Consider the following 12,901-nt stretch of genomic DNA (forward strand, 5'->3'; position numbering starts at 1 on the left):
CACAGATAAAAACAATCAAAATAATGTTCTGATTCCATTTCTCTTCTGGAAATTCCATGTTCGTGGTCACCAAGACGCCAGACTGACAACACTAGAATCTAAAGCTCTGTCTACAGAACAGTTGTCAATTAAAAAAAAAAAAAAAAAAAAAAAGTAGCGGCCATGCAAGCCTCTCCTCATCCTACTGCACCTCTGACCTGGAGCATGGTCCCGAGGTGGTAGGGGAAGAGGCTAGTTCAGTCTATGTCCAAACAATTCTTTGGACTATTTGGCACCATTTTTGCCGAGACCAGTAAAAAGCCCAATTGCTTTGTGAACACAAAACGAAGCTACCTCTTTTCATGCAGACAGTACTCACCTGTCTCTGCTAGATTTGAGACTGCTGCAGTGGTTAGGGATTCAGAAACCCATTCACAATCCCCTAATCCATCCATCACCCACAGTTGGTACATTCTCTGTTTAACTGGCGGATCACTTCCCAAAAGTTAGAATTGTATCATTTCCAATAACAGTCACATGTGCAAATATAAATTCCATATGAATCTGGCACCATTTATTGTAGAAACAAATTGATGATACAGCACAGCTTTAACATACTTCTATAGTAAGACATGACACTTCAACGCAGGTGAAAACACAAAGGTTCTTAAAGCTGGTAAAGAGAGGCAGTAGCCATTTCCTAGAAATGAAGTCAGCCAGACTCCCCTGGAGCACCAGTAGGCAGGTGTGGCCAGGCTTCTCTTTTTGTATTGGTGGTAGGTGGAAAAAATAAAGCAAAGTGTCCTTCGCCAACCTGCTCCAATCCAGGAATCTTTGGAAAGGGGATTTTTCCCTTTCTACATGGTGAATACTCTAAGTGTAGTCCCTCTGATTTTCAATCACCGATTCCTTCTAGACTACAATTTTCACTCATAATTGGGTTTAGTCGGGTGTGTAGCATCCAAGTGTACATTTATAGTAAAAGAATGCTCCAAGTGTGAATTCTGTACCAACATCACAATTCTCTCAGACTCAGAACAGCAAGCGCCTGGGGCAACTTCCAAAAATGAAGTTGCACTGGTTCTTTCCCCAATATCACTGATTTTTAACCTGTGAACAGGGCTAGAGTAACTATAGAAGAGAACTAAAAAGTATTATCCTTAATCTCTGCACTGGCCTCATTTTAGTACATTTCTACTGGCAAATTTACAACATTAGCAGAAGAATTTGAGAGTTCCTTTGCTTTGAATGCTTTTTGTCATGGAGGAAAAAAAAAAGGTTGCCAGATTGAAAATCATTTTAATACACACACCCACTATTCCGTTTCTAGTGCAATCTTCACATTGCTTAGAATTCAAACCATAGCAACGTACTCCTTTGTTGATGCATAGGACACTGAATGTATGGTATGTCAATATCTTACCCCACTGAGGGGGGAGCAGAAGGACTCCTTCTGTGTGTCTGTCTCATATGTAAGCTGCTTGTTGTTAATTTGCTCTCTAATTACTCTGTATTAATTGTGAAGCCATGTTCTTGAACATGGAACATTTACATATTGGAAATGTGTGTAGTAAAACAGAGTCCTATAACACCAATTAAAATATTGGTAAAAAGAAAAATTAAAATATAATAAAAACCTCTAGAAAACCAGGAAGTTCCTGGATATTAAAATGGTAGAAGCATGTTAACTTCATCATAAAAATTAAAAGAAGGTTCCTTATTACATACCATTCCTCCTCCTCCCAACACCACACACAATCCCTTCTCTCTCCTGCGCCCTGTCAATGATAGAAGACATCTTCCTACCCGTTTTAATTCAGAAAATATTAAGAGGTGGCAGAAAATGGTGCCCAGCACACTGATTTAAAATTCTAGGTTTTAGATCAAGTATCTGATAAAGTCTTAGCATGAGGCTATTCTACTAGAGCTAAGTAGTTTCTTGTTACAGAAATAACATACATGCATTTTCAAGTGACTTCCAGTACAAACAGTACACAGATAAAATGGTTAAACTGAAAAGCTTTTGTAACTTTCTGGGCATCAATATGAAAGGCACTTTTCAGGTCACATGACTTTAGTACAGTGATTCAGTATAGCCTTGATATCTCAATAACTCCTTCAGTTTCTATGCAAGTGGTGGCCATTAAGTGCCCAGTCCTGCACTTCTCCACTGCCAAATAATGCAAAGAAAATTGCTCCAAATAAGTTAATAGAAGCAGCAATATAGAAAACAGTCTGCCATTCTCCCACAGTATTCTGCCAAGAGAACAAAAATAAAAGCAATGAGTTTACAGCGTCATATCTTAGAATGAAAAGTTGCTAAAAAGACACACTCTTTCTTGTCAATTGAAAATTCTACACAGTGCAGTTTCACATTGACATCAAAAGCATTACAAATACAAAAGGACAACTTAAATAGCAGTAGAAGTCAAATACATTTTAAAACCATGCAATTAACATTGTGATAAGGGCTGTTCCACCCAGTTTGTCATTTAACAAAGTGAGAAAGTCCAAATATATTGTCTCAAAATTGTATTTGGGCTAACCCAATGCATGGAGAATGAACCTAATGGAAAGGACTACTCAGTTTTCAGAGCACCACAAATCTTTCCTATGCTTTATGGGTAATCAGTTTGATTATCTGTTACTATATTACTGTTCCAGCCATGGGTTTTACATAAACATTTCAGCCCTGGATTGATTTTGGCCCACAGAGAAGTTTACTATTGGCAGTGAAGGGATGTCACTGAAACCAGGATGAAGGTTTGTAGTCTAAAAAAAGTTTAGGATGCATTAATGGCATTGGCTAATACATTTCTAAAAAAATAAAAAATAAAAATAAATACTGAGGTTTACATATATGTAAACGTTTTAAGGTTAAAAAGCCATTTTTAAAATAGCAGGTGACTATTCAAACAAGCTTGCAAAGTGTCTTTACTGGTAAAGAAAGGAAAAGGGTAGCTGAACAAGACTGTATTAACACCAGACTAAACAGTATAAGAGAATTTTTGTTAAGCTGTCCAGACAAAGCTGATCTGTTTGGACCCACAGCATTAAATAATACTTCAGTGTTTTTCAAAGCAACGGTTGGAGCGATTTATTACTAGGTTACTCAATTCACCAATTGTACTAGCAAAGTCACTCATCCCACTTGCCCTCCCTAAAATATTCTTAAATAATTCTATCAATAATTCTAAAAGAAAAGCATTTTGGTTATGTACAGTAAAAGCTTTGTTATCCGGCACATTGGGGGAATGGGAGGTGCTGGTAAGTGAAAAATTCCGGTTAACTAAGAGGGAGGGAGTTTGGGTGTGGGAGGGGGCTCTGGGAAGGGAGTTGGGGTGCGGGAGGGGCTTTGGGGTGCTGGATCAGGGAGGTGCTCACCTTGGGTGGCTCCCCGCAAGCAGCAGCAACAAATCCCTATACTCCTAGGCGGAGGTGCAACTAGGCAGCTCAGCATGTTGCCTCTGCCTGCAGGTGCCGCCCCCACAGTTGTGGAGCCAGGTCAGTGCGCAGAGCCACCTAACCACGCCTCTGCAGCAGGGACATGTCGCCACTTCCAGGGAGCTGCGCGAAGCCAGATTGGGAGCCTATAGCTTTGCGCTAACTGGACCGTAAACCGGACTTTCAATGAAGATCAGAAATGCCGGTTTATAGAGCTTTCCGGCTGGTAAAGTGCCAGATGATATAGCTTTTACTGTATATGATTGTTTCTCATTTTATGACTAAGTAGTGCTGGGAATAAAAAGTCTCAGACTGGATATCTAATTCAAGTCTCTGAGGAACTGTATAGTATTTTATAATATACACTAAAATCCCAGGATACACATTACAAATAAATACAATTGAAAGGAGTTCTTTCCTTGTTTAACTGACAAGTTTTTAATTCAGGATTCAAACACCATCACTCTTCCATAACTAACCAAGGCAATGTTTACCTGCTAACGTGTTAAAACTATAATGGCCTTGTCCACACTAGGATTTTACCACGATAGTCATTCACGTGTTAGCTAACTCGTGATAAAATATACCCACCTTTCTTTTTCTTCGTGAAGGCAATGCCTGTGCCACTGACAGCCAAATACCTAAAGCCCTGTGTGGCTCTTTGAAATGCAACCTCACATTTTACTGCCAGTATAATAGCCACCAAAATAAAATCCAGGGCATAGAGCTTTATCACAACTTAAGAGTAAGACTTGCATATACATCACGTTTTATCCTTATATAAAACAGCATCTCAGAATGGAGAATGTCCATTAGAAGAGGGCATATGAAATTTTATTAGTGAAACAAACAAGTAGTCTTACATGATGAGTCAGGCTTTTTGCAATGACTGGCCCCACCATTCCTGGGACAGTTGCAAATGAATTTGTGATTCCGAGCAGGATCCCAGCATACCTGTAGAAGAAATTGTTCACACTGCTTATTAACTTATTCCTGTATTTGGTGAAACTGCTTGATATAGGAGCCAAACCACCTTCAGCTGTAGTCTTGTCAGATCACATGAACTAAAAGCCAAGACAAGTTAGTACTTGTGTGGGAATGGCTCCCATTTATTTATTTTAAGAGCAACTCAGTGTCACCTTAAAATGAGTTACTGGTTTACATGCTTCATATTATAGGGTTGCCACCTTTCGGCTAGGCCAAAACCAGTGAACTGCCGAGAGTCTCATCCAGCCTCTTACAGCAAACTATGCCCTCTTTGGTAAGCACCAACCAATTTGTCTTGGATGGATCCATTGGAGAGGTGAGGAGAAAAAGGGGATGGAAGGTGAGGTGGGTAGTGTGTGGCACATGACAGGGTGATGTGTGGGATAGACAAAGACGACGCAGATGCCATTGCTAATAAGACAGGAGGCATTAAGGATTTCTCCATTTACCTTTTACTTCACAGCATAAGTTCCACCAACACAGGGCTTTAGAACACATGCTCCATTTGTTCCCTTCAGATTTGTATGGGTTGTGGCTGTAGCACACAAATGGCGGGTGGGTTTAACTAAGACCACCCATGTTTCTGGTTGCCACACCCACTTTTGCAGGTCCACGTGCAGACATTTGGATCTCTCTGGGATCCCAAGGTGTGCTGTTCTGAACACACACAGCAGCAGTCTTAGATGACGACTTGCTCTGTAATCTCGAGAAACTCACTTAACCTCTTTGAGCCTCAGTTTCTCCTCCCTGTGGCTGTAAAATGAATATATTTAGCACTTATAGGGATGTTGCAAGGCATATGGATGCCATGCTTGCAAAATGCTCTACCAGTGCAGAACATTAAAGCAAGTCAGTGGCAGAAGTGAGACTAGAACTAAAAATTGTAAACTTCCAGTTCAGAGCCCAGGGATCGCAGAAGCAGAAAGGAGTAACAGGGCAAGATTTGCAGGCTGGATTTGCTGCCCCCAGAAGCCATATAAAAATCACTAACTGAGGTCAGCCATGAGCTAATAAAAGGGAAAGGAGATATTCCTAATAGCTGTATTGGTTTAACTCACCGTTTAACACAATGGGATGAAATCCTGGCCCCCAGAGTACAATGGCAGAATTCCTGGTGGCTTCAGTATTTCACCCCATGGAACCTATAGCCTTCCTGAAGAGATATGCACAGCCCTGGCATTTTACTTACTAAAATAGGAGAATCTAGAAGGAATCTCATACTGCAGATAAAAGGCGATGATGCATATGTTGCAATCAGGGGTTTTGGAACAATTTTTATAGTGGGGGTGCTGACAGCCATTGAACCAAACTCTGTATATAATGGAAACCACTTCACGCGGGGGGGGGTGGGGGGGGGGTGGAGGGGTAGGTGCAGCACCTCCCCCCAGCCTCTGCTACCCTTGTTCCAGCACCTATGCATACAATCAGATGGGACTAGCTCTGTGTGTGTGTGTTTCTCTGAATAAAGCATTTACAAGGGAGCTACAAATTCAAGCATCGAGCCTATTGGATGATTTTTATTTAAAGTCAACACACTCACGAAGCCTTATTAAGGCAGTGCACTGTATTTTACTTTAAACTTTGAAATTTTGACTACAGTGATACTTATTTCTTTTAAACAAGGTATGTATTTATACTCCTTTGGCAACTTGAAAGTGCATAAAAATTAATATGACATTCAGCTTCATAGAGCCCAAGTGTAAAAGCCTCTAGGGGCAGATAAGTGTATATACCAAAACACTATGAAGCCCTTAATGGACCTACATGCAGCATTTCTTCCTTAAAACATTTAAGCACTGCAACAATATTAGTACACACTTTCAAAGCTCATCTAGGCCCCAGAGAAACGTTTGCAGCTCATTCCTGGCTACATGTCTTTCATTTTTAGTATTTCTGACATAGATTGTGCACTTGATAACACACAGTCTGATGCAGATAACCATGGTGCAACTCTCTGTACAATGTAAAGAATCCAGCATGAAAGAGAAAGCTAAATATGACAAATCTGCAAAGCAAGACCGTCCAAACATTGACGAAGATCTTCTATAACATAATAGGGGATGCACGAATACAGTGAACTCACTGATTAAGTAAGGGGCAGAATGAGAAGACAACGCAAGATACATGATGTGGTCAGAACATCAGAGAGCGAGGGGAACAATATGAGGGATCTACGATGAGTGAGATATTAAGAATTATCATCATTAAGGAAATATATTACTGTAATTGGCTGAATTAGCCAACATTTCAGGGAAGAAGCCAGAAGTGAATATATTTTCCCCCCCACACAGATAATTTTGCCCCTTCCCCAATAATTTCAAATGTTTACAACATAATGGGAAGAGACACACCTACATTTTTATATTATAATTCATGTTTTCTACTTGGATGTGAAGATTTTTGTTCATTTAAGGAAACAGTTCCTGCAACTTAAATTTATTATACAAATTCCTGCTGTGGCATGTTACAATTTTTTGAATAGCAAAAGGCCCTTATGGTAATAGCCAGCAAGCTCATCACTATGTTCTTTTATATGCCCACAGTAATGCCCCAATTCATTTTCTCTCCTTTCAATGGTGGGTGTCTGCCTCAGTCTGAAGTTTTTTTTTCCAAAGATTTCAGACAAAATGGTTCAGCTGTTTCCAAGCATGACTTATTTTTCCTGGGTCTCATTTTGAGCACTTCAAAAAATTCTGGCAACCTTTTCTTTGCAAAGTGCTAGGACTTCCCTGCTTTGGAGTAGGGTATTGAAATGTGATCGAGAGAGAGAGAAAGCACGGCGATGGTGGTGCCGTTCCTTCTGGAATGATTATTTTGCCACCCCTAGGAATATCTGCCCAAATATAACCTTTGGGTAAAAAGAGCAGTTTTCACGTGCTCACTACAGTCTTCTTAGATAGCAGCTAAATTTCCTACACTGGGCATTCTCAGCAGGATGGGGAGTAAGGGGAAAAGTGGGACTGAGGGGGCAAGGACACTTGGAATGGAGAGTCCAGAGAACTGAGAATAGGATGTGCTAGGCAAAAAGACTGGGAACAGAAGCCCGAGGAATGGAGACTGGGGCTGGCTAGGTGGGGAAGTGAGATTGGGACAAGAATTCAGGGGTAGAAAGAGACAGGACAGGTTGGATGGGATAGGGTGAAAGGGGTCATGCTTGGGGGAAAATGAACAGAAGATTCTGAACCCATTAGTACCACTCCCTCCACTGTGCCTAGAATGGAACCCAAGGTATCCTAAGTCTGGTAATTCCCCCACTCCCAGAAAATATATGTGAAACCCACTGACATCCCCCTCTAGCGTTGGTTATCCAAAGGATGACAATCTACTATTACTCCTTGTTACGCCATTAGCTCAAGTGGCAGATACCTGTGTGATTGATCTAACAGATCTAACAGTTGCTGATGGCCCATGTGGGGGTCAATGTGATGGTACTTAGGTTTTTTTCCAGTTTGCTTTTTTTTAAAACTTAGGAAGTTACACATACAAAAGCTACGTTTAAAAACATTAAATTGCTAAGTCAAACACTCAAAACTTAGACAAAGCCAGAATTAAGAATGTCCATGTAACCTTAATTCGGCCCCCTTGTGTGTATGCATTATAATACAGTCTTTCATTATCTGATTACATAATATTTTTTTGCAAAGGACTTCTGCCTTATTCACTGCACAGGATGGACCTGCTCTGGGGATGAATCAGGGTTGGGTAGGGAAGGAGATTGGTCTCCAGGACCCCAGCCTCACTTGTTGCAGAAATTGGAAGGTGGGTAGTGACTGAGGCAGGGGATTGCAGAAACAGAAAGAATGGCTCACGGTTAAGGCAATTAAATGCTGCACTGGATACATGGATTCTATCCCTGCTCTGCCACAGAGTACCTATGTGATACTGGGCAAGTCACTTAAGCTAAACTTTCCACACTGTCACTCACTGTGATTTTAATTCCTTATTTTCTGGGTATCCCTGGGGTCTGATCTACAGAAGTGCTGTGCACTCACATGGAAGTCAACAGGAACTGTGCTCTCCGTGTAGAAAAAGCTATAAAATGACAAATTCTTTGAAAAAATCAGATCTTAGGTCTCTCTAATTGGGTACCCACATTTTTTAAATACTTTAGACCCTATCTCTCTGTGCCTCAGTTCTCCATCTCTAAAATGGAGTAATATCATGCCCTTACCTCACAGGAGTGTTGTGAAAATAAAGTAATTAGCGAATGTGAAAAACTCAGAAACTATTAGTGATGAGCACCACAGAAAAGCCCAGGAGGAAATTAATTCTCCTCTTTGGAGCAGGGTCTGAATGGTGTGCTGAATGTAAGTCCTGAGATCTGAAGAGTGGGGACAAAACAAAATATTGAATAGCTGCTCATTAAGTGAGCACTGTCCATTCTGTGGAATTAATGAGGCAGGGGTCCTGTGGAAAAGATAGTATAGTCTTTAATGACATGATCACATATAATACCAGGGGCCTGCACTATGGCTGTATAGGCATCCTAATATTTTTAATGTAGTGTTTTTGGTGTATTTTTAATTTAATTTATTTATTTATTAATTTAGAGAGCCAGCCAGCCATCTAGAAAGATGGTGGTGTAAGAAAGTGCTCTTCAGTCTAGATCTCCTTTGTTCATAATTCACTTCTCTCCAAGAGGTTTATACCAAATCTTTTACTTTTAAGAAAGCAGAGAGCATCACTGAAATCTTTCTCCAATGGTAAACTGTGGAGCTGGTTTGAGGAGTTCAACGTGTAGCCCAGAATCCTGCACATCGCCTGATTTCCTTTTGAACACTTAGATTACTCTTTTGTTTAAAAAGAAGGAAATTTCAGGAATTTTTCTTTTTTCTTTTTTTTTAAATCTTGACCACCTCTCTGACAATTAATTCTCCACTTTGGGAAGACAGGTGAATTGCATCTTTGAAGAACAACAGTAAGTAATACCACCTTAAAGACTGACGATACGGCCTACTGGAATCAGCCATGACCCTTCAATAGATTCCATGCATACAGTCTTTATCAACATGCATAGCTGAGGATGACCCCAACAGAATCTAAGTCTCACCCTGCTGCTAAGTTAGAGGAAGGCAAAAGCATGGGGAAACACAAAACAAAAAACCCCAAACAAAACAACAACTGTGCAGTAGATTGTCAGAGAGGAAATTCCTTCCTGACATCTGCAAATAATCAGATGGTGCAAAGGAAGCAGAAACCACCCACAAGTCCCCAGTGTGGGGAATCCCCAGAGGGGACAGAATTGATAGAGCTGACTGTTAAATGAGCGGTGGGAGGCTGGCTACCAGCATAAAGGTTGGGGTGGGAGAGTGACCAGAATCTGGCTATAGTTCCTGTGGCAGACATGGGAATAGAAACTAAAACTACCAGACTCCCAGTACAGTGCTCAAACCATTAATCCACAGCTCCTTGAAGCTGGGGGATCACAGACAGCTAGCACAAGCTAGAGCAGCCCATTCTGCTTTGCTGTGCCCAGGAGCCTTACACAGCAGAGAATCTGCCCTGATAAGTGTTGAAATCTTGTATTTCACTAGTGTCCTGTGTACGAGGGTAAATCAAACTCAGAGCTGAATAGTTCTCCAACTGGTCATTATTCTGTATTTATGTGGACATCTAAAGAGTACAAATAAATCTTTTAGGAAAGAGAGAGATCTGCCGGGCTCTGGTCTTGTACAAGGCACAGAAACACAGATGAGAATCTAGCCTTCTCTTTTGAAAAATTACACCATTACTGAAAAATAATTGTACATAAGGATTGATCTGCCCATAGCCAGTGACTACATACTGCCTGCTTATGACACAGTAACATCTGACCAATTTATACAGCATGTTTTTCAAATGCAAATAACCTTTCTAAAAGGTTATAATGCTTCACCATTGTTAACATTTAACACTAAATGGAACACACCACTCAGCTTTAGTGTTAATTCACGTTGAAGTTATCAAAATGTCATCTGTATTAAAACTAGCTTTAGCAATACTTACGACGGTGCTATGTCCAGGTGGTTGATGCCAAAACCAGATGTACAAAAGCCTCCTAGTGTTGTTGATATGGTTAGGAATGCAACAGCCAATGTGTAGTCACAGCCTATGAATCCAGCTGCTACTAAAAATACTGCAGGTCCGATCATTCCTAAAAACAACAACATCATTTAGAAACCTCCAGACACTTACCACCACAAAGATGCTTAACCGTTATTTATCATACAAAGAACCTAAAACTAAATTATGTATTTAGGTGTATTTTCTATATTACTACTGCCACCTAGTGCACAAAACATAGCATGGTACTTTTTAAATTAAAATGGAGATTTGCAATTTTATGGCTCCATTAGAAGAGAATCCAGGATGTCTGTGCTGCATGAGCCCACTGAAGTCCATACCGGTGGCAGACAGGAGAGCAAGCTTTAATTGGATGAAAGGTCATCAGAAAGTAACTGATACTGATCAGCCTAGTCTTATCAGATCAGGTCAATTTTATGTATGTACTATGATAAAATTAACAGAGGCTGCAATAGCAGATAAAATGGGGGAAGACTAGAGCTGTGTGAATTATATGTGATGAATAAGTTATCCAAATTGAACACTTTTTTCTTCTGATGAACTGATCCTGACTTCTGCATGTATTCATTATTTGTAATTGTGTAAACAGATGATTTGACCAACTTTCAGCCTGTGGGTGTTTATCAGCTGTTTAGTTTGACTGTCCACTATCAGAATTGGTCACTTAAGTCACATGGTATTGTTTCTGCTCCATCAGGGGTGACAAACCTTTTAAGACAGGAGAATAATGAACAACAAAAAGTGAATAATGAATACTGATGTTTGGGCACAAATACCCCCATTCAAATGCAAATACAGGTCTTCATGTGGAGAACAGCCATTCGAGAACCATTTGAGTGACCAAAAATCTATTTGCATGAATATTTGCAAATAGGAAATAAGGGTGGGTATAAGTGAACCAAACCACCATTCAAATTCAAAGGAACGTCTGCAAATACTTTCTGGTCTTCAAGCAACTCTCTGTGTAATTAGTCAAAATAGTCTGAGCTTTACAAACCATCAGATACCAAGGAGGAACCGATGAAGTGAGCTGTAACTCACGAAAGCTTATGCTCAAATAAATTTGTTAGTCTCTAAGGCGCCACAAGTCCTCCTTTTCTTTTTGCAAATACAGACTAACATGGCTGCTACTCTGAAACAAGGAGGAACAAGAGATTATGAATTCTGTAGTGGGATTCAGACATTATACTATCTGTAAGTACACTCTAATGGAACAGCTTGCTATTACAAGACATTACTTTAGATAGTCAGTTTGAAATGGTGACCCCATATGTTCCTCAAAAGTGTTAGCTTCAGAACATTTTGATGCAGTATTTTGTCATAGCTCTTTCCAATGGGCTCTTTACAATAGGTAACTTCTGGAGCATGCAACCAAATCACAAGTTTCTGGATTTATGTGAGTTTTGTCAATGTACTGATATGCCACAACACTTGGATACTGAAAAGATGGCAATCAGTTGTAAAAAAGTTAAAACATATGCTCTGCTGACACAGTTGGAAACTATGAATACTTCCTTGTCCTCTTTACCACAGATAGATGTGGTTGCATAAAAGGATGAAGACGTCTTTTTGGTTTGAAAAAGACATCATACGTATCTTGTTAAGGAGTCTTAGGGAAAGCAGAGAATTTCTTTTTAAAACGCATATTTCTGGATTTTTCATTTTGAGTTTTGCTGGCCTGGATTTCAAAATGTCCTGTCAGAATTTTTACCCCTTCCTCAGCTTCGTTAATTAGCTGTTTTCTCTCTAATTTACAGGCACGTACAAAAATTGCAACAATTACAGATTTTCTTGGGCATGGGTGACTAAAATCAGCCAGGTACTGCAACCTGCAAGATTAGTCTGTGAGAACCACTTCATAACATATTCTAAGGTGCACTGAATTACAGATAGTAATTTACGAGTCTACGGGCTCGTCTACACTTACAGCACTGCAGCGTCGCAGCTTAGCTTAGTGAAGATGCTACTGTGGAAGTACATAAAGGGAATTTGGATGCAGGCCTCTGAAATGAGTAGGAGTCAGGCTAACTCTAGCTTTAATAACGCGAGATTTGTAGAAGTGGGGATTGTGCGAAGTGAGTGGGAAAAGAACTGTGAGAGAGGCTGTTGTGACCTTGTATTAGATAAGAATAGAATGTAGACTATAAGAGAAATTGGTGAGAAAAATAAGATATCATGAAGGAATATGTATAAATAATATGCAGCTGTTGCTCATTATTGTCTGTAATAAAGGTATAAATGCTTGCTCTAATTGTTTATCTTTAGAGAGACCTGCCTAGGTGGGGGAAACCCTGTGTCCTAGTGCACTCTCTCCCTCTGTGCAATTGCTTGAGAAAATAAAGTGTATCTGACTTGCTGCACCCAACCTGAGAGTGAGAACTGTGTTTTTCTCCGGCACTATCTATGGGCACTCTTCCCGAGAGGCAGT

At 40.2% G+C, this 12,901-nt stretch overlaps 1 protein-coding gene across 1 annotated transcript in view; it reads right to left on the bottom strand.

Annotated features, from left to right (window-relative positions):
- Positions 1-531: 531 nt before the first annotated feature.
- Positions 532-12,901, bottom strand: part of SLC17A5 (solute carrier family 17 member 5) — a 38,712-nt gene continuing 26,342 nt past the window's right edge. The window contains exons 9-11 of the mRNA XM_048845916.2: positions 10,396-10,543; positions 4,287-4,377; positions 532-2,235 (exon numbers count right to left, since the gene is read on the bottom strand). Of these exons, the coding sequence (XP_048701873.2) occupies positions 2,098-2,235; positions 4,287-4,377; positions 10,396-10,543 (377 nt within the window). The 3' untranslated portion in view covers positions 532-2,097. The remainder of the gene's footprint in view (positions 2,236-4,286; positions 4,378-10,395; positions 10,544-12,901) is intronic.

This window comes from Caretta caretta, chromosome 3, assembly GCF_965140235.1.
Source record: "Caretta caretta isolate rCarCar2 chromosome 3, rCarCar1.hap1, whole genome shotgun sequence".
NCBI classification, from domain to species: Eukaryota; Metazoa; Chordata; order Testudines; family Cheloniidae; genus Caretta; species Caretta caretta.